The sequence below is a fragment of the Musca autumnalis genome, unplaced genomic scaffold (genome assembly GCF_047663935.1).
Source record: "Musca autumnalis isolate F117 unplaced genomic scaffold, ASM4766393v1 scaffold_5, whole genome shotgun sequence".
Lineage (NCBI taxonomy): Eukaryota > Metazoa > Arthropoda > Insecta > Diptera > Muscidae > Musca > Musca autumnalis.
In genome coordinates this window covers 179,183,449-179,209,086 of record NW_027412088.1, presented here as the reverse complement: position 1 = coordinate 179,209,086, position 25,638 = coordinate 179,183,449, and the positions used below count along the sequence as shown (strand labels likewise).

General features: G+C 37.5%; 1 protein-coding gene across 14 annotated transcripts in view; it reads left to right on the top strand.

Annotated features, from left to right (window-relative positions):
* LOC141405664 (uncharacterized) overlaps window positions 1-25,638 on the top strand; it is a 309,097-nt gene that overhangs the window by 212,557 nt on the left and 70,902 nt on the right. For all 14 annotated transcript variants that reach the window (XM_073990265.1, XM_073990267.1, XM_073990266.1 and 11 more), the window contains 2 exons: window positions 10,553-11,429; window positions 16,938-17,025. In XM_073990265.1, coding sequence (XP_073846366.1) covers window positions 10,553-11,429; window positions 16,938-17,025 — 965 coding nt within the window. The remainder of the gene's footprint in view (window positions 1-10,552; window positions 11,430-16,937; window positions 17,026-25,638) is intronic.

Genomic DNA, 25,638 nt, shown 5'->3' with positions numbered 1-25,638 from the left:
TAAGACGAATCGAATACACATTCGTTCGAACTACAACCAAACGTCTGTTTTTTGAAAAAAATATTTGAATTGGTTTTATTTTCAATCCAACAAATATTTCCCACAACAACAGGAGTTTGGTAATAATTAGAACGAATTTAACTTAGAATCGTCTTAGAGAAATAGGCCATAAATTTGTCTTGAAAACAAATCTTTAAATTGTATAACGTCATCTATACATTGACATTATTTTCGACGAATAGTCTGAGAAGGAAATAACGATGAGCATTCTTTAAGGTGAGATACATATTTATAGCAAAAGGTTTGAAATCATGTCAAAGCTTTGGAACTTCAATTGTTTGCCTTAAAATAATTATAAGTACCATTCTACATGTTTTAGTAAACCGAAATAATTCTGAAACGCCATCTGTACTTCAAAGTTAACATTATTATTTTTGGATCAATTGCACGAAGAAGATGAGTTGATGAACATTTCATTCGTCGAAATATTTTAATAAAAATTAAGAAATATAAGTTTGAGCGGAAATGTAACGAGGATTATAAAAAAATATATGGATATTGTCTAACGCCATCTTTACTTCATATTAGGGATTATTTGTGGCCGAATTGTCTGAAAAAAGAAACATTAATGAGCATTCTTTTAAGCGAAATATTATTAGCAAGAGGATTAAAGGGTTATTTAAGGCGAGATATGTATTTATAGCAAGCAGTTTGAAATCATGTCAAAGCTTTGGAGCCTCAAGCGTTTGCCTTAAAATAATTATAAGTACCGTTCTGAATGTTTTAGTAGACCAAAATAATTCAGAAACGCCATCCGTACTTCAAAGTTAACATTATTTTTTTGGATCAGTTGAACGAAGAAGATGAGTAGATAATAAAAATTAAGAAATATAAATTTGAGCGCAAATGTAACGAGGATTATAAAAAATTATATGGATATTGTCTAACGCCATCTTTACTTCATATTAGAGCTTATTTGTGGCCGAATTGTCTGAAAAAAGAAACATAATGAGCATTCTTTTAGGCGAAATATAATTAGCAAGCGGAAGCTTTGAAGCTTCCGCCGTTTTTCTTTTTTTGGGCATACACAGTTTTATATGAGCCTGTCCTTCTGTTCCTCCTCCTAACCATCCTCCATTGGAAAGCAACACAAATTTTAGTTATAGCACCACCTATACTTCAGATCTTACATCATTTTTGGACCAGTTACCCGGTAAAGGTATATTGAGGATCATGCCATTAAGCGAAATATTTTAATTAAGATAAAAAACTGGAATACGTGTATTAAGCTATGTTTGTTCTGATATGCTGATAATTTTTGGGCATGTAAAGGTTAATCCTCCTCTAATGGAATATCCACAGATTTCTTTGTCTTCTGTGGCAGAGGAACTTTAGGAAAGACATGACTTAAACAAGAATGTCAGCCACTTTTGTGACTCCGACTTCATCATAAGTGAGAACTACACAAGGGCTTCGATCGAAGTAGCCCTTCGATTGCCTTGAGAAGACTCTGGAAGGTCTTCCATCGCCTTGAGAAATCATTTAAAAGGCTTGAGAGTGCCATGAAAGGGCACCTATAAGGGTTTCTGTCATCTTGAGACGGCATTCAACGGGCTTTCTATCGCCTTGAAAATGCCCTAAATGGTTTCTATCGCCTTGAGAAACTCCTTAAAGGACTTCTATCTACTTGATAATAACATAAAGGTCTTCTCTCGCCTTGAAAAGCATTTAAAGGGCTTTTATCGCCTTAAAAAGATTTTTAAATTGCTTTTATCGCCTCGAGAAGAGCCTTAAATGAATAATGTTGCTCTGAAAAGACATTCAAAGTCCTTCTAATAACGCCTTAACAAAATCTTCGTAGAATTTCTATAGCCTTGAGAATAACTTTAAATTGCTTTTATCGCCTTTTGAAGGCTTTTAAGATACTTCCATCACCTTAAGCAGGCCCTAAAAGGTTTTTTATCGCCTTGAGACGACCTTGAAGGAGCTGCTATCGTCTTGGGAAGTTTTTGAAGGGTTGCTATCGGCTTGATAAGACGTGAAAGTGCTTCTATCGTATATAGAAGGACTTCAAATAGCTTATGATGACTTCAAATAGCATATATGGCATACCCGAATGGGTATTCTCGGAAGATGATAACAGGAGTAACGACCACACGGACCCTAGGTTTGGCAGGTGTGGAGAGCGTACCAAAATGGTGCCGGTGCTCTGTGAAACCCTGTGTCGGGGCGAATGAACACCGCCCACAATTATGTAAACCACCATAGGGGCACACCTCAAGATAGGTTTGAAAAGGAGGTGACGACTCCGTGGTTTTCCCTGGTCAAAACCTACACAAAGAAGAAAACAAATCCCTGCCGAAAGGCATCAAGATCAAGCCAGCACGATCTTGATTATATGAACTATGATTTGAAATTGATGAACCCTGGGCTGACGGCTGTGCTAGTCTGAAACCTGAGTATGTCGGGGTGAAATGTGGCCAGCGTCCTTCAAAGATTTTTTTCCCCGACCATAAAAAAAAACACACACACATAAAGGTCTTCTGCATCTTTGAGATGACCTTGAAACGACCATTAGAGGTCTTCTCAAGGCGGTACATGCCCTGTAAAGGACTTCCCAAGGCGATAAAAGACCTTTACTTTTAAGTGACTTTAAAAATGTTCTCAAGGTGATAGAAGCCCTTTGAAAGTATTTCCTAGACGATAGAAGACATTGAAATGTCTTCACAAGGCTATAGACGACACTGAGGGTATTCTCAATGCGTTATCAACCCTATAAGCGTCTTCTTAAAGCATTAGAAAGACTTAAAGGGTTATTTTTTTGAAGGCAAAAGAAGCCCTTTAAGGGTCTGCTCAAGTTGATGGAAGTCCTTTAAATGATTCTATAGCCAATAGAAGCCATTTAAAGAACTTCTATAGCCAATAGAAAACTTTTAAGGTCCTCTAGCCCATAGCAGACTTTTAAAGGCCTTCTTAAGCCGATAGAATACCTTTAAATGACTTCTATAGCCAATAGAAAACCTTTAAAGACCTATAGCCGTTAGAAGACCTATTAAGGTCTTCTATAGCCTATAGAAGATCTCTAAAGGCCTTGTTTAGCCGATAGAATACTTTTAAAGGACTTCTATAGTCAATAGAATACCTTTAAAGGACTTCTTTAGCCAATAGAAAAGCTTTAAAGACCTTCTATAGCCGATAGAAGGCCTATTAAGGTTCTCTATAGCCTATAGAAGACCTTGTTTCCTGTAAAGGACTTCTTTAGTCAATAGAATACCTTTAAAGAACTTCAATAGCCGATATAATACCTTTAAACGACTTCTTTAGCCAATAGAAAACCTTTTAAGACCTTCTATAGCCGATAGAAGACCTATTAAGGTCCTGTATAGCCTATAGAAGACCTTTAAATACCTTGTTTACCCGATAAAAGACCTTTAAAGGACTTGTATAGTCAATAGAATACATTTAAAGGACTTATATAGCCAATAGAAAAACGTTTAAAGACCTTCTGTATCCGATAGAAGACCTATTAAGGTTCTCTAAAGCCTATATCCTTCTTTCTTTAGCCGATAGAATACATTTAAAGGACTTCTATAGCCGATATGATACCTTTAAATGACTTCTTTAGCCAATAGAAAATATTTACAGACCTTCTATAGCCGATAGAAGACCTATTAAGGTCCAGTATAGCCTATAGAAGACCTTTAAATACCTTGTTTACCCGATAGAAGACCTTTAAAGGAGTTCTATAGTCAATAGAATAAATTTAAAGGACTTATATAGCCAATAGAAAACCTTTAAATAACTTCTATAGCCCATAGCCGTCTTTCTTTAGCCGATAGAATACCTTTAGAGGACTTCTATAGCCGATATCATACCTTTAAACAACTTCTTTAGCCAATAGAAAATATTTAAATAACTTCTATAGACGATAGAAGACCTATTAAGGTACTGTATAGCCTATAGCCTTCTTTCTTTAGCCGATAGAATACCTCTAAAGGACTTCTGTAGCCGATACAGTACCTTTAAACGACTTCTTTAGCTAATAGAAAAGCTTTTAAGACCTTCTATAGCCGATAGAAGACCTATTAAGGTCCTGTATAGCCTATAGAAAACCTCTAAGGGCTTGTTTAGCCGATAGAAGACCTTCAAAGGACTTCTATAGTCAATAGAATAAATTTAAAGGACTTATATAGCCAATAGAAAACCTTTACTGACCTTCTATAGCCGATGGAAGACCTATTAAGGTTCTCTATAGCCTATAGAAGACCTTTAAAAACCTGGTTTACCCGATAGAAGACCTGTAAAGGACTTCTGTAGTCAATAGAATACCTTTAAAGAACTTCTATAGCCGATATAATACCTTTAAACGACTTCTTTAGCCAATAGAAAACCTTTAAAGACCTTCTATAGCCGATAGAAGGCCTATTAAGGTTTTCTATAGCCTATAGAAGACCTTTAAAGACCTTGTTTACCCGATAGAAGACCTGTAAACGACTTCTATAGTCAATAGAATACCTTTAAAGAACTTCTCTAGCCGATATAATACCTTTAAACGACTTCTTTAGCCTATACAAAACCTTTAAAGACCTTCTATAGCCGATAGAAGGCCTATTAAGGTTCTCTATAGCCTATAGAAGACCTTTAAAGACCTTGTTTACCCGATAGAAGACCTGTAAATGACTTCTATAGTCAATAGAATAAATTTAAAGGACTTATATAGCCAATAGAAAACCTTTACAGACCTTCTATAGCCGATGGAAAACCTATTAAGGTTCTCTATAGCCTATAGAAGACCTTTAAAGACCTTGTTTACCCGATAGAAGACCTGTAAAGGACTTCTGTAGTCAATAGAATACCTTTAAAGGACTTCTATAGCCGATATGATACCTTTAAATGACTTCTTTAGCAAATAGAAAACATTTAAAGACCTTCTATATGCGATAGAAGACCTATTAAGGTCCTGTATAGCCTATAGAAGATCATTAAAGAGCTTGTTTACCCGATAAAACACCTTTAAAGGACTTCTATAGTCAGTAGAAAACCTTTAAAGACCTTCTATAGCCGATAGAAGACCTGTTAAGGTTCTCTATAGCCTATAGCGTTCTTTCTTTAGCCGATAGAATACCTTTAAAGGACTTCTATAGCCGATACCTTTAAACGACTTCTTTAGCCAATAGAAACCTTTAAAGACCTTCTTTAGCCGTTAGAAGACCTGTAAAGGCCTTGTTTAGCCGATAGAAAACCTTTAAAGGCCTTCTTTAGCCTATAGTAGACCTTTAAAGGTCTTTCGTAGGCTATAGAGGACCTTTAGCTGCCTTTAATAGGCGGTAGAAGCCCATTTAAGATCTTCTTAAAGTGACGAAAGGCCATAGAACGCATTCTCAGGCGACAAAAAACTTTTTCAGCTGATTTCTGTTTCCTTCCTAAAAGTATGCACCACACATTAAAGTGTTTAATTTTTCCACAGAATATGATGAACCATTTATTTCAATTTACCATATAAACCTCTTTAAATCTTTAGAACGCATTCTCAGGCGACAAAAAACTTTTTCAGCTGAGTTCTGTTTCCTTCCTAAAAGTATGCACAACACATTAAAGAGTTTAATTTTTCCAAAGAATATAATCAACCATTTATTTCAATTTACCATATAAACCTTTTTAAATCTTTAACACTAAAAACGTCAACAACTATTTCAGCAACATACCGCCTAAAAGTATACATAACACATGTGTGTATATTCACTAAAGACTAAATCTTTTCTAATTTCCTGCAATTATACGGAACATAAGACACGTTAGGTAAATAGGTAGCCACTACAGAAGGCGTTACAAAACTTAACAAAATAGCTACAACATTAACACCTCCCACTCATTAGCCAAATGGCAAAAAAAAGGATGCCACACATTGCGCACACACACACAGGGGATTTCTTATTCAAACTACATGCCAGCTGTCTAATGTCATTACATTACACTAACCACAAAAACCACAACTTAGAAAACGAAAGCGAAAACACAAAAATTAATTTGTATTAGAACACTCCTAACATTCGTTATTTCCTATCTACCTCCCTTGCTCCCTACTTCTCTACTCAGCTCCACATACCTTGGCAGGCAAAGAAAATGCGTACAAAACCACTCCTTGCCAGCGTACAATATTTTCAAAGATTCCCCTAGCTATTATATCCTTGATATCATATATCAAGTATGGCAAAAAGAAGGTATTAATTTCATTCTAATGAAATTGAAATCGAAACACATAGTTTCATACGCTACGCACACACACATATGAATTTGTCGCCTGTCAGGATATTAATATTAGTCAGTACACATACACACACATGGCAAATAATAGTCATTATTGAGTTAATCTTATGTCCTTTTTTTGTTGTCAGAGAATAAAAATATTAGCACACAAACATTAGTGCCATGCCTCTGGCAAACATTTTCCCCTAACAGAAATATATAGGTGCCACAAGGCTCCTAAAAGTATGCATACGTATTATATGTTTGTATATTAAATGAACAAAACGATGTCAACACACGCTCAGGGGACTACTAACGTCTTTTATTATTATTTGTTCTTGTTTTTGTGCAAATTTGAAATATACTCAGCAAATATATATAAATACCGCTGATAATGTCATAATGTCAGGTCAAGAGGGAATTCAAATGAGACCAGATAAGAGCCATAGAGTGGGGATTTAAAGAATTTTAAAGAGTACATCTGTAATACCAATATTTAAATGGGGGCTTTTGAGTGGGATTTTAGGGGGGATTTAGCTCACAAAAATTACACAAAATGTGATGATGACATATTATGGTACGTTTATATATAACCGGATTTGACAAACCCACTGGGTTTCAAATGTCATTTCCTTTGCGTATACGTCAAATAAATCCTTATCGAGAAGGTTAACCCTGCAAAAGGTTATAATATAAACATGGCCTAAGTTAGAAACAAAAAGGTGTACGAACTAGGGCTTCTATAGCCTTGCGAAGACCTTTAAGAACCTTCTATTACCTTGAAATCGCATTTGAGGGACCTCTATTGCCTTGAGAAAACCTTTAAAGGGCTTGTATCACCTTGAGAACAAGTTTAAGGGCCTTCTATCACCTTCATAACACCTTTGAGGGACCTCTATCTCCTTAAGAATACCCTTAAAAGCTTCTGTCGACTTGAGAGGACCTTTAAAAGGCTTTTGTTGACTTGAGAAGACTTTAAAGGGCTTCTGTCGCCCTGAGAACACCTTCAAGGAACTTCTGTCGCATTGAGAAGGCCCTTAAAGGTCTTTTATCTTTAAGGGGCTTGTATCGCCTTCAGAAGATCTTTACAGGACCTCTATCGCTTTGGGAAGAACTTGTAAGTGCTTATATCATCTTAAAGACACCTTTAAAGGGCTTCTATCTCCTAGGGAACGCTTTTAAGGGACTTCTATCGCCTTGAGAAGGTCTTTAGGCAACTATCGCGTTAAAGACCTTGTATTGTCTTGAGATGTCACTTAAAGGCCTTCTATCGCCTTGAGAAAACCATTAAGAACACCTTAAAGGGGTTTCTATCGCCCTCAGAAGACCCTTAGAGGTTTTCTATCGCTTTGAGAAGAACTTTTAAGTGCTTCTATCACCTTAAAAACGCCTAAAAAAGTGTATCTCTCCATGAGAACGTATTTAAGGGACGTCTATCGCCTTCAGAAGACCCTTTAATGTCTTCTATCGCCTGTAGAATAAATTTAAAGGACTTCTATTACCTTGAGAACACCTTACCAGTGGCTTATATTACCTTCAGAATACCTTTATGGGACTTCTATCGCCTTTAGAAGACCTTAAAACACCTTAAAGGGTTTCTATCTGCTGGGGAACGCCTTTAAGGGACTACTATGAAGAAGACCTCTAAAGCTATTCAGCAGTCTTGAGATGAAATTTAAAGGGCTTTTATTACCTTGCGAACATCAATAAGGGGCTTCTACCACATTGAAAACGCCTTTAAAGGACTTCTATCGTCTTTAGAAGACCTTTAAAGGGCTTCTGTTAACCTTGAGAAAACCCTTAAAGGGGCTTATATTATCTTCAGAACACCTTTAAGGGACTTTTATAGCCTTCAGAAGACCCTTAGAGGTCTTCTATGGCTTCGAAAAGACCTTTTAAGGGCTTCTACTTCTACACATTTAATGAGGCTTTTAGACCCTTAAAGTCTTCTGTCGCCTTTAAAAGACATTTCAAGGGCTTCTATCGCCTTGAGAAGTACCTTAAAGATCTTGGATCGCTTTCGGAATGCCGTTAAGGGGATTATGTTACTTTTAGAACACCTTTAAATGTCTTCTATCGCAATCGGAAGACCCTTAAAGGTCTTCAATCGCTTTGGGAAGTCCTTTAAAGGGTTTCTGTCACCTCCTATCGCTTTCAGAAGCCCTTTAAAGGTCTTCTATCGCCTTTAGAAGACATTTAAATGGCCTTTATTACCTTGAGAACACCTTTGAGGGACTTCTATCATCTTGAGAACGCCTTTAAGGAGCTTATACCGCCTTGAGAAGACCCTTAGAGGATCTTTAAAGGACTTCTATCACCTTGAGAACGCTTTTACGGGACTTATATTACCTTTAGAAGACCCTTAAAGTCTTTTATCGCTTTGGGAAGACATTTAAGGGCTTCTATCACCTTAAAAACACCTTTAAAGGGTTTGTATCTCCTGGAGAAAGCCTTCAAGTGTTTTCTATCGCCTGGGAAGACCCCTAAAGGTATTTTACAGTCTTGACAATAAATTTAAAGGGTTATTATTATTATCTTATCCTATAATGGACTTCTGAATGTCTTCTATCGCCTTCAGAAGACATTTTAAGGTCTTCTATTACCTTGAGAAAACCTTTAAGTGACTTATATTACCTTTAGAATAACTTTATGGGGCTTCTATCGCCTTCAGAAGATTTTGTATCCCTTTGGTTAGACCTTTAAGGGCTTCTATCACCTTAAAAACACCTTTAAAGGGTTGATATCTCCTGGAGAACGCTTGTAAGGAACTTCTATCGCCTAAGGGTCTCCTTAAAGGTATTTAGCAGTCTTGAGAAGAAATTTAAAGGGCTTTTATTACCTTGAGAACACCAATAAGGGGCTTCTACCACCTTGAGAACGCCTTTAAAGGACTTCTATCGCCTTTAGAAGACCTTTAAAAGGCTTCTGTTACCTTGAGAACAGCCTTAAAGGGGCTTACATTACCTTCAGAACACTTTTAAGGGACTTTTATCGCCTTCAGAAGACCCTTAGATGTCTTCTATGGCTTCGGGAAGACCTTTTAAAGGCTTCTACTTCTACACATTTAATGGGTTTCTATCTCCATGAGAACGCCTTAAAGAGGCTTTTAGACCCTTAAAGTCTTCTATCGCCTTTAGAAAACATTTAAAGGGCTTATATCGCCTTGAGAACGCCTTAAGGGTTTTATATTACCTTTAGAACACCTTTAAGAGGCTTCTATCGCCTTCAGAAGATCCTTAAAAGTCTTCTATCGCCTTCAGAAGACCCTTAAAGGTCTTCGATCGCTTTGGGAACGCCGTTAAGGGGCTTATATTACCTTCAGAATACCTTTAAGTGCCTTCTATCGCAATCAGATGACCCTTAAATGTCTTCGATCGTTTTGGGAAGACCTTTTAAGGGGTTCTATCGCCCTCAGAAGACCTTTAAAGATCTTCTATAGCTTTAGAAGGCATTTAAAGGGCTTCTATCACCTTGAGAACACCTTTATGTGACTTCTATCATCTCGAGAACGCCTTAAAGGGGCTTGTATCGCCTTCAGAAGGCCCTTAAAAGGCTTCTATCGCATTAAGAACACCTTTAAAGGACTTCTATGACCTTGAGAACGCTTTGACGGGACTAATATCACGTTGAGAATGCCTTTAAGGGGCTTGTATCGCCTTGAGAAGACCCTTAAAGGTCTTCCATCGCTTTGGGAAGACCTTTAAGGGCTTCTATCACCTTAAAAACACATTTAAAGGATTTCTATCTTCCCCTTAATGGATTTCTATCGTTTTGAGAGGACCTTTAAAGGGCTTCTTTTACCTTGAGGACACACTTAAAGCACTTCTATCGCCATGAGAAAAACTTAAAACGCTTCTATCGCCTTGAAATGACCCCTTAAGGTACTCCGTCGTTTTTAGAATAATTTCTAAATGTCCTCTATGGCCTGAAGGAAGACCTTTTATTGGTTATATAGCCTTTAAAAGAACTTCGAATAGCTTATATCGCGTTTGAGCCTGTTGAGTAGGCTGTGTCCTACTTTTCATTAAGGAAAAAACCCTTCAGGAACTTGGAAAATTTTATAAACTTTTCAACACTACTTATTCTCAAACGACAAGGAAACCAAAATTATTTGCCTCTCAAAATTCAAAATTTTCTACAATTTCCAAATTTTCAATTCAAAATTTTTTTCTTCAAAATCCCAAAATTTTTTGTGCTACAATGTTCAAGTCTTCTTGTGATGAAATTATCTCGTTGATCGTTTACGGCCTCTATCAAATCAAACAGGAAATAATGCCAAAATTTTCTGAATTCTTCTCTTTTGTAGAACAACAAAAACGTCGACGATTTCATCCGTTACGTAATCTAAGGCGTATTTTTCGACGACGTACCATAACAACAGCAACACCATCGGCGGGATCATCCGGAGGACCAACAGCAGATACTCCAACCACCTCAGCAGCCGGTCTCTTACAGATATCACCGCCCGCCGCCAGTAGTACCAGTGAAAAAAATCTACGTAGTGCCACTCTTTCCTCCGTTGCCTCGGTGGCATCGGCATCATCGCCCTCCTCTCCCCTGACACATCAACAATTGCATGACGCCTATTTGACGCAATCCTTGCCGAAATCAAAATCTTCCTATATCTCGTTGCTGGGTGTTGGTGGTAAACACAACAAAAGTCATGATCCAAATTTAAATGCCGAAGCAAAAACCAAATCGAAATATAAAAATAAAAAACAACAACAGCAGCAGCAGCAGCAACAGCTACAACAACAATCCAAAGATTTAGAACAACAACACCAGCAGTCGCTAGAAGACGAAGAGAATATGTTTGGTACAACAACAGCCCAAACAACAGCTTCCTATCATCAACAGCAGCATCAGCATCATGTGTCGTCAATATCATCCACCTCCTCCGCGGCGATGGGTGGTAGCACCAAGCTTAACCAAAGGCAATCAATAGGCGTGGCTGTTTTTCCCGGTGCCATGCAACGTAACTTTTTTGCCGAACGCCAAAAGTTACGCAGTGTTGGTGATTCTTCACAAGATTTGGATAGCGGCAGTGGCAATGATAGTGGCACTGGTGGTGGTGGCAGCGGTGGTGGAGGTCACACTTCATTGGCTGCCAAAAATAGCAGTGCCAGCGGTGGTGAAATGTCCGACAGTCAGAGGAGCTTGAGTGAAGGACGACTGATCGATAGGTAAGTTAAAAAATTATAACTATGGTCATATTATAAGAAGCAAGGTAGGTGGCAAATTCGGCTAAGTCGAACTTTTCATAGACCCTACCATAAAGACAACAACAAAATTGAACTTTAATTGAGGATTCTTCCTGCATTTGAAAGCTAAAGGGCTCCAATCACCTTTGAAGACCTTTTAAGAGCCGTATCTTCTTAGGAAGGCATTTGCAGGTGTTCTATTGCCTATATAAGGTATGTAAGGAGCTTCTACCGACTTTAAATGTCATTTGGAGGGCTTATATTTCCTATAGGAAGGCCTTTAAAAGGGTTTATTTCGCCTAAAGAAGGTCTTTGGAGATCCCCTTTTACTCATAGAAGGTCTTTAAAGTGCTGCTATCGCTTTTAGAAGACCTTTGAAGCGCTTCTGTTATCAATATAAATCCTGTAGAAGACTTCTTTTACAATAATGAGACCGCTAAATTAATTAATTAAACTTTTTAGAAGCTTCGTTAGACTTCAAAAGACTTTTAGAGGTTTTCAATGGCATACATAATGATATCCCTTGGAGCTTTGAGTCAGCTTCAGTCATATTAAAAGTTCTTTAAAGGACTGATATCGATAAAGGCTTTGGGAGAGGTTTTTGCGACTTTAGAAGACCTTTAAATAAGGGTTGATAATATAGAAAGCTTCTGTTACCTATAGAAAATCCTTAGAGAGATTCTACATAATAAGGTTCTTAAGGGCTTCTATCTCCTCTAAAAGGCTTCTGGCGGTCATCTTTTGCCCTTAGCTGGTCTTTGAAGGCCTTCTATTGTCTATAGAAAGCCATTATAGAGCTTCTAGGGCTTCTGTTACCAATGGTAAGTTCTGGAAGAAGTTCTTGTCATGAGAAGGTCTTTATAGGTTTCTATGGATTGCAGAAGGCCTTTGGGTCTTCTTTCGTCTTAAGAATGCAATCGGAGATATTTTACTGCTTATAACAGGTCTTTCGAGAGCTTCTATATCTTTAGACAACTTCTTTTGCCACTTCTTTTGCCGCTTTAAAAGCTTCTATTGGCTTTAGATGGCCTATAGAGGTCCTCTGTAGCCTTGTGAAGGCCGTCGGAGGTCTACTTTTGCCTATAAAATGTCTTTAATGGGTTTTTATCGCAGTTAGAAAACCTGGAGAGGTCTTCTGCTGTCAATATAAAGCCCGTAGACAGATTCTTTCGCCATAAGAATAACTTTGATGGCTTATATCGGCATTAGACAGTATTTGGAGATCGTTTGTTTCCATTAGAGGGCCTTTTAAGCTGCCCTAAAGAAGGTCTTTAAATGCTTCTATAGAGTTATGAAGGCCTTTAGAGGTCTTCTGTTGTCTTCTGTTGTTGTATTGCCAATATAAAGCCCTTAAAGATACTTTAGCCTTTTAAGGGAGGCTTAAAGGCTTCGAACAACCTTTGAGGATCTTCCGTTGCCTTTGGTGGTCTTCTATTGCCTGAGGAAAGCCTTTAGTTGGCTTTTATTGTCTTTCAAAGGCATGTGGAGGACTTCTGTTGCCAATAGAAAGACCATTAAAGGCTTTCCGCGGCTTTCGATGATCTTTGGGGGTCCTCTGTTGCCTTTAGATATTTTTTAGTGGTCTTCTAGTGTCTATGGAATGCATTTAAAAGTTTCGGTAGTTTCAAAAAATTTCGATCGTCGGTAGAGGGATGCAATTGCCACAGTTGGTTTAGCGATTTTAGAAGACCGGCGTCTGTTGCCTTTATAATGCTTCTGATATTTTACGAAAAATCTTTAAAGAGCTTCTTTTGTCTCTTGGAGGAGTTCCATTGCCTATCGACTGTCTACAACATGCTTCTATCACGATTAGAAATGCCTTAGAAAGCTTATTTTTTCATAAGGGTTGTAAAGCCTAACGAAGGTATTTTAAAGGTAAAAGAAACCCGTTAATGGGTATTTGATGAGCTTAAGCCATCCATTGAAGACATTCAAAGTTGTAGTGAGGGCTGCTACCGCCATAAAAGTACCTTTGGTGCACTTTTAACGCCTTTAAAAGACTTCTAAAAGGCTTCAATCGCCTCTCGAATGCATTTAATGCTTTCTTCTGACTTTTGGTGATCTTGTAGAAGGTTTTTAATGGACTTCAGTAGACTTTTGAGTGTCTCAGAGACCCGTAAAGAGCGTATATTTGTCATATTTCTTATATGGACGAATGTAGCCCGCACGTGGGGCTGCTGTAAACTTAAAAAAGTATCTAAAGGCCTTCCATCACCTTTTAAAGACCTTTGCTGAGCTTCAAACGCCATTTTAGGTCTCTTTAGATGACTTTTAGTAGGGTTTCTGTAGGCTGTAGATTGCCATTCATGGGCTTCTGCAACCAGTAGAAAGCGTACAAAGGTCTTCTGTTGGCTTTAAAAGGTCTTCTATTGCATAAAGAAAGTTTTCCATCACCATTTGAAGACCCTAGAAGCCTTAGTCGTCATTTATGGTTTCTTCAATGGTTACTTATGGCTTCCTTAGATGTCTTCTAATGCAATAAGGGACTTCTGCGGGCTTGTGAAGTCCACTTGTTGGTTATTGCCACCTGTTAAAGATTATTAGAAGGGTCTGGTTAAAGATGATATTCTGTGGTCTTTTGATAACAGTAAAAACTTCTTTTGCCTCCGTCTGTAGAACGCGTTCAAACGGCCTCTATTACCATTAGAAGGACTTGAAAGGGCTTCGATTGTCTAGAGCAGGCTTTCTATCGCTTTTTGATGGCCTTCAAGGGACTTTTAAGGCCTTTACAGAGCCTCAGTCATCATTTAAGGCTTTTTATACCCTCCACCATAATATGGAGGGTATAATTAAATTTGTCATTCCGTTTGCAACACATCGAAATATACATCGGAGGCCCTATAAAGTTTATATATTCTTGATCAGGGTAAAATTCTAAGTCGATATAACCATGTCCGTCTGTCCGTCCGTCCATCCGTCTGTTGAAATCCAGATACAGCTCGCAATTTTTAAGATAGAGCTTTGTAATTTGGTATAGAAGTTTATATTACTCCTAGGATGTTTGGTATTGCAAATGGGCTATATCGGTCCACGTTTTGATATAGCCCCCATAGAACGGTACCACCCGATTTTCGGTATTTTGAAGGTTTTAGCCTCATTATCACACGGAAATGGCTAAAATTTGATTATTAGTCTTCGTTAAGGGTGCAAAACTTTCCCCCAGAACTTTGTCGGTATAGGTCCACGCCTTCAAATAGCCCCCATAGAATGGTACCTCCGATTTCGGGTATTTTGAACGTTGTGGCCTCAATACTCCACCGAAATGGCAGAAATTTGGTATTTGATCTTCATTTGAGGTACAAAACATTCCATACGAAATTTGTTGGTATAGGCCTTCATATAGCCCCCCATAGAACGGTATTTCCCGATTTTCGCTATTTTGAAGGTTATGGGCTCAATATCCCTCCGAAATGGCTAAAAGTTCGTACTTAGTATTCGTTGGGGGTGCAAAACTTTCCCCCAGCAATTTGTCGGTATAGGTCCACGCCTTCATATAGCCCCCATAAAACGGTACCTCCCGATTTCCGGTATTTTGAAGGTTGTGGTCTCAATATTCCACCGAAATGGCTGAAATTTGGTATTTGGTCTTCATTTGGGGTATAAAACTTTCCACATGTTGGTGTAGGTCCACGCCTTCACATAGCCCCCATAGAACGGTACATCCCGAATTTCGGCATTTTGAAGGTTGTGGCCTCAATATCCCTCCGAAATAGCTAAAATTTGGTACTTAGTATTCGTTGGGGGTGTACAACTTTCCCCCAGAAATTTGTCGGTATAGGTCCTCGCCTTCATATAGCCCCCATAGAACGGTACCTCTCGAATTTCGGTATTTTGAAGGTTCTGGCCTCGATATTCCACCGAAATGGCCGAAATTTGGTACTTAGTATTTGTTGGGGGTGTAAAACTTTCCCCCAGAAATTTGTCGGTATATGTCCTCGCCTTCATATAGCCCTCATAGAACGGTACCTCCCGAATTTCGGTATTTTGAAAATTAACCAAATTTTTACCGAAAGTGCTTTAATTTGGTATTTAGTCTTCTTCATAAACGAAAGGAAACTAATTGTTCAGTTTTACTTTAATACAAGTCGTGGTGGAGGGTATAACAAGTTCGAACTTAACGTCGTTTTTACTTGTTTAAATGCATTTAGGCACTCCTGCAGGCTGTTCAGGACGATTTGTTAGCTTTTGTCACCTGTTGAAGATTGTTAGAAGGGCTTGCAATAGCTTTTCTTGATTAAATAAGGCCTTCTATTGCCTTTTGATAGCAGTTAAAAAAATTCTGTCGCCTTCTGCCGACTCTGGAAGGCCATTTAAAGGTTTAAAGGCCTTCAAAGGACTTTTAAGGCCTTTGCAGAGACTCAGTCTTCATTTAAGGCTTTTTTTAAATGCATTAAGGGACTCCTGCAGACCATTTGTTAGCTTTCAATACCATTTGTTATCTTTTGCAACCTGTTGAAGATTGTTAAAAGGTCGAAGGGCTTGCAAGAGCTTCTCTTGATTAAAGAAGGCCTTCTATTGCCTTTTGATAACAGTTAAAAGACTTAAGTTGCCTTCTGCCGACTCTAGAAGGCCATTTAATGGTTTTTGTCGCCTGAAGAACGCGTTGAAAGGACCTTTATTACCTGTAGAATGGCTTGAAAGTCGATTGTCCAAAAAAGGTCTTCAATCGCCTTTTGAGTTCCTTTCTAGAACTTTCAAGGCCTTTGCAGAGCTTCAGTCGTCAATTAATGCCTTTTTAGATGTCCTATACATTATGGAGCTACTGCCGACTGCAGAAGTACATTAAAGGACAGCGGTTACCATTAGAAAGCGGTGAAAGGGCCTCTATTGTCTTTAAAATGCTTAGAATTGGCAGGGTTTATATTTGGCTTTCGATTGTCGATTGTTTGAAGAAGGGATTGAAGATTAAAGATGATTTTCTATCGCCTTTTGATGAGAGTAGTAGGACATTTAAGGTTTTCCTCGCCTGTAGAACACGTTCAAAGGGCCTTTTTTTACCTATAGAAAGCCTTGGAAGGGCTTCGATTGTCTTTTTGGAGGCCTTTAAGCACTTTTAAGACCCTTACAAAGCCATTTTATCTTCATGAGAGGATTAATAGGGCTTCGATAAGATGACCAACACATCTTATTTGATAAGTTGACTTAGTCTTCTATTACAAGCCAACTAAAGGTATTTTTATCTCCATGATAGGAGTAACTGGGTTTCGATATAATGACCAACACATCTAATTTGAGTAGCCCATTTAATCTTCTATGAGAAGACCTTCTGGATTTTTAATAAAGGATCTTTTGTACTTACATGATATTACACATGATATAAATCTATCGGTCGTCAATCTTTTTTGGCATGGGAAATATTCTGGTCTTCTTTGACAAAACCTTTTTTTATTCTATGATAAAACCTGGAGTTTTTTATGAGAAAATCTTCAGTTATTTGTGAACATCTATAAATTTCATTTAAAAAATATTTTATTCTGTTTTCTATTTCAGTGACTATTCCCGCGATGGTCTCTCCCAATCACATGACAGTGTATTCTCCGAATCAGCAACAGCCAGCAGTTTATCGATTGTCTTAAAGGTAAGTTATTCAAAATTCTTTTTGTATTTATTAAAACCATGTGGGGAACAATCTGCGAAAATGTTTACCCAGTCTTCTTTACCACTGGGTTTCTGTAATATTATGGAAATTATTCTGGAAGCTCAAAAATAATATCATATTATACTGCCATCTATACTTCATTTGTTTCGATCATAATTTAGCAAACTGTCTGACAAAGATAAATAGATGAACATACTTTTAGGCGCATACATATAACTAAAATTCTTCTCATCCATGGGATTTCTCTAATATTTTGGAAATTGTTTCAGGAGTGTATGAAAATTCAAACGGAATCCTCTAATTTTCCACATTATTTCGATAAGTGCAAGACAAACATTTTATGCACATACATGATTATTTGGAAAGCTCTCTGAGAGCGATAATTGGATGAGCATATAGGCGCATACATATATGGGATATTTCGTTGAAATATTTACCAAGTCTTTTCTACCACTGTTTCTCTTCTAAAAATTTGGAAATTGTTCCAAGAAGGTAGACAAATGTTTAAAATATCATAGATACGTATTATAATGCCATCTATACTTCAATTACAGCATCATTACGTGGCAAACTGTGTGAGAGGGATAAATATATGAGCATATATTAAGGCAGAGTAAAACATTAAATCTAGGCTAATTGCCATGAAATTTCTATAAAAAGCCCTTCAAAGGAATTCGATACATTTGTAAGGAAGAATAGAAAATTAAAGCCACGGTAACGCATATTTAAACGGCTCTTTCAGTCCTCTTAAGCCTACGGCGTCAATTGATCTAAAAACATGTGACATCAAACATAAACAGACTTTCAAAGCGGTTTCATTAGCCGACTTAATGAGTAAGGCCATATCTTCCCCAAATGATTTGACTTTCTGTCATAAGATGACATAAGACAATTTAATCAATCATTCTTCCTTTGTCGAAAATTATTACTGCCTTCAATCCCCCTGTTCTAATGTGTGTTGCATACTTTTAGGCGCTGTTGGTTTCAACAAATAAACAACTGTTGATTGAAAATTGCCTCTTGTCATTATGCAGACTTTATGTCGGCATCTAAGACTATTTTTTTATTTTTTGCCTGTCGCTTTCTTTTTACATTTATAAGCTTCTTATAGGCTGTCTCACAGTTTATTGAAAAAAAAAAACGGCTACATACTTAGCGGGGCATTAGCAAATCAAATTTCAAAGTGGTGTTTTTTATTATTCTAAACCAATGACCGCTTAGCGACGTGGTGGGCAACAAGTGGAAAGAGATTAGAGGGCAAGCAACTTGTGGCAGCCCCTAAGTTTGTACTGTAGCAATAATATTTTGGACTACAATATTATTGTGGACGAATTAAAAAAAAAATTATGGAAAAAAATTAAAATAAACATTAAAGAAAATAATCCAAAAATTGTAATTTCAAGCACTGAAACTCCTTACTATCTGCAGATAAAAAATTTTAATCCACTTCTTATTTGATAAAAATGTTGAAAGTTCATTGCTGATTGTTGAAAATTAATTGCAAAGCCGTTTGCAATTTAACAAAAAAAAAAAAAAAAAAACATGTCGACGGGGCATCTCTCCCACTCTCTCTCTGCTGGGTCATGAAACATTGTCGACAAATAAAATTAAAATAAAAAACTCAACTCAAGTGTGGTTGTTGTTGCATTCATTTGTTAGTTTGAAGTGGTTGGCGGTCATCATCAACAACATCACAACACTTAACATTGTATAATTTGATGACCGTTTATGTACCTCTTCCTTCTCCTCTTTTATTTATTTTATTTCACAAATATCAGCACTATAAAATCTCTGTAATTGGATTCAATCCAAATATTCATGCTTCCATCATTGTCGTTCGTACAATGACGCTAATGTTTTGCAATGATCTGATTCGGTATTATGTTTGAGTTACAAATAATTTTATATGGGTAATTTCAAGAGAAATTTCACAGATTAACTCCATGAAAAAGTGATGAACTCTTCTAACCCAAATTATATCTCCATTCGAAAAGTTACTTTTCTATAGGAAAGGTCATATTCGATGAATTTTCTAAAGGAAAAGTCATCTCCGATGAACTTTTCTGCAGGAAAAGTTATCTCCGATGAAATCTTTTGTAGGAAAAGTCGTCTCCAATGAAATTTTCTGGATGAAAAGTCACCGCGGATGCAATTTTCTGTGTAAAAAGTCATCTTGGATGCCATTTTTTGTATGAAAAATCATGGTGGATGAAATCCCCATAGGAATAACATTATAGATGAAAAACTTTTCCAAAGGAAAAGTCGTCCCGGACAAAATTGCCCATAGGAAAAGTCAGAACTGATTAACTTTTCCTTTCGAAAAGTTATTCTGATCAAGGATGCCTTTTCCGTTAGACAGGGTCACCAGTGTTGATTTTTCTCATAGAAAAGGTTATCGGAGATGACTTTTCCCTTAAAGAGGTCATCAGTGATGGCCTTTTCCATAGAAAACAAAACATATTGATGATGACTTTTTCCATAGAAAACGTCATTAGTGATGATTCTTCCTAATGAAGAAGTCATTTCATAGGACTTTTCTTATAGAAGGTTTAATTGGAGATGACTTTTCCTATCGAAAGAGTCATTAGATGACAGTGATGGCCTTTTCCATAGAAAACAAAACATATTGATGATGACTTTTTCCATACAAAACGTCATTAGTGATGATTCTTCCCAATGAAGAAGTCATTTCATAGGACTTTTCTTATAGAAGGTTTAATTGGAGATGACTTTTCATATCCAAAGAGTCATTAGAGATGACCCTTCCTATAGAAGAAGTCATCGGAGATGACTCTTCCTAAAGAAGAGTTCGTCGGAGATGACTCTTCCTATAGAAGAGTTCATCGGAGATGACTCTTCCTAATCGGAGATGACTCTTCCTATAGAAGAAGTCATTGGAGATGACTCTTCCTATAGAAGAAGTCATCGGAGATGACTCTTCCTATAGAAGAGTTCATCGGAGATGATTCTTCTTATAGAAGAAGTCATTGGAGATGACTCCTCCTATAAAAGAAGTAATCGGAGATGACTCTTTCTATAGAAGAAGTCATCGGAGATGACTCTTCCTATAGAAGAAGTCATCGGAGATGACTCTTCCTATAGAAGAGTTCATCGGAGATGATTCTTCTTATAGAAGAAGTCATTGGAGATGACTCCTCCTATAAAAGAAGTAATCGGAGATGACTCTTTCTATAGAAGAAGTCATCGGAGATGACTCTTCCTATAGAAGAAGTCATCGGAGATGACTCTTCCTATAGAAGAAGTCATCGGAGATGATTCTTCCTATAGAAGAAGTCATCGGAGATGACTCTTCCTATAGAAGAAGTCATCGGAGATGACTCTTACTATAGAAGAATTCATCGGAGATGACTCTTCCTATAGAAGAGTTCATCGGAGATGATTCTTCTTATAGAAGAAGTCATTGGAGATGACTCCTCCTATAAAAGAAGTAATCGGAGATGACTCTTTCTATAGAAGAAGTCATCGGAGACGACTCTTCCTATAGAAGAAGTCATCGGAGATGACTCTTCCTATAGAAAAAGTCATCGGAGATGACTCTTCCTATAGAAGAAGTCATCGGAGATGACTCTTCCTATAGAAGAATTCATCGGAGATGACTCTTACTATAGAAGAATTCATCGGAGATGACTCTTCCTATAGAAGAATTCATCGGAAATGACTCTTCCTATAGAAGAAGTCATCGGAGATGACTCTTTCTATAGAAGAAGTCATCGGAAATGACTCTTCCTATAGAAAAAGTCATCGGAGATGACTCTTCCTATAGAAGAAGTCATCGGAGAAGAAGTCATCGGAAATGACTCTTCCTATAGAAGTAGTCTTCGGATATGACTCTTCCTATAGAAGAAGTTTTCGGAGATTACTCTTCCTATAGAAGATGTCTTCGGAGATGACTCTTCCTATAGAAGAGTTCATCGGAGATGACTCTTCCTATAGAAGAAGTCATCGGAGATGACTTTTCCAAAGAAGAATTCATCGGGGATGACTCTTCCTATAGAAGAAGTCTTCGGAGATTACTCTTCCTATAGAAGATGTCTTCGGAGATGACTCTTCCTATAGAAGAGCTCATCGGAGATGACTCTTCCTATAGAAGAAGTCATCGGAGATGACTTTTCCAAAGAAGAATTCATCGGGGATGACTCTTCCTATAGAAGAAGTCATCGGAGATGACTCTTCCTATAGAAGAAGTCATCGGAGATGACTCTTCCTATAGAAGAAGTCATCGGAGATGACTCTTCCTATAGAAGAAGTCATCGGAGATGACTCTTCCTATAGAAGAAGTCATCGGAGATGACTCTTCCTATAGAAGAAGTCATCGGAGATGACTCTTCCTATAGAAGAAGTCATCGGAAATGACTATTCCTATAGAAGAGTTCATCGGAGATGACTATTCCTATAGAAGAGTTCACCGGAGATGACTATTCCTATAGAAGAGTTCATCGGAGATGACTCTTCTTGTAGAAGAAGTCATTGGAGATGACTCTTCTTATAGAAGAAGTAGTCGGAGATTACTCTTCCTATAGAAGATGTCTTCGGAGATGACTCTTCCTATAGAAGAGCTCATCGGAGATGACTCTTCCTATAGAAGAAGTCATCGGAGATGACTTTTCCAAAGAAGAATTCATCGGGGATGACTCTTCCTATAGAAGAAGTCATCGGAAATGACTATTCCTATAGAAGAGTTCACCGGAGATGACTCTTCCTATAGAAGAGTTCATCGGAGATGACTCTTCCTATAGAAGAAGTCATCGGAGATGACTCTTCCTATAGAAGAAGTCATCGGAGATGATTCTTCCTATAGAAGAAGTCATTGGAGATGACTCTCCTTTTAGAAGAAGTCATTGGAGATGACTCTCCTTATAGAAGAAGTCATTGGAGGTGATTTTTCCTATAGACAAAGTCATGGAGATGACTTTTCCTGTAGAAAAAACCGGAGGTGATGACTCTTTTTATAGAAGATTTCATCGGAGATGAATCTTCCTATGGAAGAGTTCACCAAAGATGATTTTTCCAATAGAAAAATTGGTCGGACCAATGAAAAGGTTGTCTATAGGAAGAGTCATCGCCAATATACTCTTCAATAGGAAGAGTCATCGCCGATGAACTCTTCTACGGGTAGAGTCATCGTCTATGAACTCATCTATAGGAAGAGTCATCTCCGATGAACTCTTCTATAGGAAGAGTCATCTCCGATGAACTCTTCTATAGGAAGAGTCATCTCCGATGAAAGTCATCTCCATGACCTTTTCTAAGGGAAATGTCATCTCAGATGACCTTTTCTAGGGGAAACGTCATCTCAGATTACCTTTTCTAGGGGAAAAGACATCTCAGATGACTTTTTCTTGGAGAAAAGTCATCTCAGATGACCTTTTCTAGGGGGAAAAGTCATCTCATCTCAGATGACGTTTTCTGAGGGAAAAGTCATCCCAGATGACCTTTTTAGGGGAAAAATCATCTCAGATGACCTTTTCTAGGGGAAAAATCATCTCAGATGAGCTTTTATAGGGGAAAAAGTCATTGATGTTCATTTCTATGGGAAAAGTCACCTCAGATGACCTTTTCTAGGTGAAAAGTCATCTCATCTCAGATGACGTTTTCTGAGGGAAAAGTCATCCCAGATGACCTTTTTAGGGGCAAATCATCTCAGATGTCCTTCTCTAGGGAAATTTATCTCAGAGGACCTTTTCTAGGGGAAAAGTAATCTCAGATGACCTTTTCTAGGGGAGAAGTCATCTCAGATGACCTTTTCTAGGGAAAAATCATCTTTTCTATGGGAAAAGTCATCCCAGGTGACCTTTTCTAGGGGAAAAGCCATCTCAGATGACGTTTTCTAGGGAAAAAGTCATCTCTGATGACCTTTTCTAGGGAAAAAGTCATCTCTGATGACCTTTTCTAGGGAAAAAGTCATCTCTGATGACCTTTTCTAAGTCATCTCAGATGACCTTTTTAGGGGCAAAATCATCTCAGATGAAATTTTCTATAGAAAAAGACGTCTCCGAGGAATTTTTCTATAGCAAGAGCCATCTCCGAACTTTTCTAGGGGAAAGTATCTCTGATGACTTTTTCTATGAAAAAGTTCTCTTCGATGACCTTTTCTATAGAAAAAGTCATCTCAGATGACCTTTTTTAGGGGAAAAGTAATCTCAGATGACCTGTTCTAGGGGAAAAGTCATCTCAGATGACCTTTTCTTAGGGAAAAGTTATCTCAGATGACCCTTTCTTGGGGAAAAGTCATCTCAGATGACCTTTTCTAGGGGCAAAATCATCTCAGATGACTTTTCTAGGGGAAAAATCATCTCAGATGACCTTTTCTAGGGGAAAAGTAATCTCAGATGACCTTTTATAGGGGAAGATTCATCTCCGATGTACTCTTCTATAGGAAGAGTCATCTCCGATGATCTTTTTCATTACTCACATGAAAATCATCTCTGAGGATTTTTTCCTAGAAGCATTCATCTCAGAGACATTTTCCTGGAGGAATTTCCATTTTTGTGGAACTTTCTTTTAGGAAATGTCATCTCCAGTGACGTGTTTTATATTAAGAGTCATGTTCGGTTGAACTCTGTTTGAACTTATGATTTTTTTTTGTGTTCCACTGTCCCCTGTTACCCAGCCCCCACATGACATGTATGTTCTCCTAATATGGTCTGACGAAAAAACACAAATCTCAGAATAAAAATCATTGTAATATGCCTACTTATGGCCTTTAATTGAAAAACAAAACTGAAATTGCTTCAAGTGATGCGTAGTGGTGATTGAGACTGAGAGTTCAAGTAAGTCATGACGTTAATGTGTGGGTCTGTTTGGCTGGCACTGCCATCTATAGCTAAGTAGGCTTGGTATCATCATTCATAACATTCATTCATGATGTTACTCTGCTCCTGCTGCTGGTGAATTGCTGAGGTTGTAAATTGATTTATACGCACATTTATGGTAAATTACAGTCTGCTTTTGAAGAGAGGAAAAAATTAATTAATTTTAATATAGATTTTAATAAAATGTATTATTATGCAAAAAAGGCGAGAGCGACGGATGGATAAACAACCAAATGCAATGGCATTACATTTGCAATTATTTATACACCCAATACAAACAAATCATTCAATCGAATCAGTCAGTCCGTCCGTCAGCCACCAACCAGCCATTCAGACGTCAGCCAATATATGGTAATCATGCAATCGCACTTTAGCTGTTGGTTCATTGTTGAGTATTTGTTGGCGTTGCTGTTGTTGTTATCATTAACATCAAACCTTACAATGGGCTTTGTTGTAATGGAAATAAATTGATTTTAATTAAATTCAATTTGTTGTAATATCGAATAGCTAGGAAAGGGGGCTTGCTGATTGTCGTTTATGATGTGTAGGATGATGATGGCAATAATGATGATGGGTGTAAATAGAAGAATAAATGATGATGGTTGAGGAGCTACTGAGCGGGTATTTAATATCTTTAATTACCAGTCATTTGATCCGATACTTTGTATTGTCACTTGCTACTGGTGGGTGTTTGGTTGTAGATTAAACAAATTATGCAATTGTTAAATGTGGATTAGTCTCGAAACATCATTGCATAGCTAGCTACCAGCTCGAATTTGGCTTCAATCAATTTGCCTGTCAGCCATCGACACCACCAGTATCATTTGCTTTACCACTCGCTAGCCAATTCAAAAACAGAAGTGTGTTTGTGGTGTGTTTTTTTGTTTGTTTGTTGCATAATTTGGCAAGTGCTCGATTACATGTCGCCCAGTTGCAACATGTTATTGTCGCCTCTTCCCACTTGCCACCACATTGATGATCTCCTAACTATTCTAAGTTTTTCCCCCATCATGTTTTGTTTTTGGGGGAATTAAATGACATGATTATTTTTAAATTGGTATTTGAATAGCTTGTCAAGCAGTCAGCGGTACATTAGCCCCGCAAGCAATCAATCAATAGCCAGTGGTCGGATATTTTGAAAATAAGCAGAAGGAAAATTATAAATAAAATAAAATTTATTTAAATAGCAACGACTATTTTAGGGGCGGTAGGAATTCAGAGGTCGTTTTTTATAAAATATGGGATTGAGGATCTCTTTGAGGTCACCTCCACGGGCCTCAGATAAAACAACCCACAGGAAAATTAGTTTAAGAAGCAATTTGCCACAGAATTTCAGGTCTGGAATGTGAGGGTAAGTAAAGGACACCTATCAAAGAGCAATGATAATAGAGCAGGGCCGAAAAAATTTAATGAAATATTTTTTAAAAAATAAAACTTTAGTAGTAATTCGAACGAATTTGGTTTTAAATCGTCTTAGTGGAACTGGAGGATAGTCTCATTTTGCAACTAAGGTTGAAATATTCATAGAGAGTTGCCACTCACTTTACATAACTACTTGAGGGGATATCCATTGTAGAGTTAATGACGTTAAAGGTACCTACTATGGACTATATTACATAAGGACACAAACATTATATACTTTTTTTCCTGACGACCTAACAAATCAAACTTTTCCAAATTAATGGCCCCATATCCCAATGAAAAAATATTTCATTGTATTTTCTAAAAACTTCTTAAATTGCACTTCTTTTTGAAAATT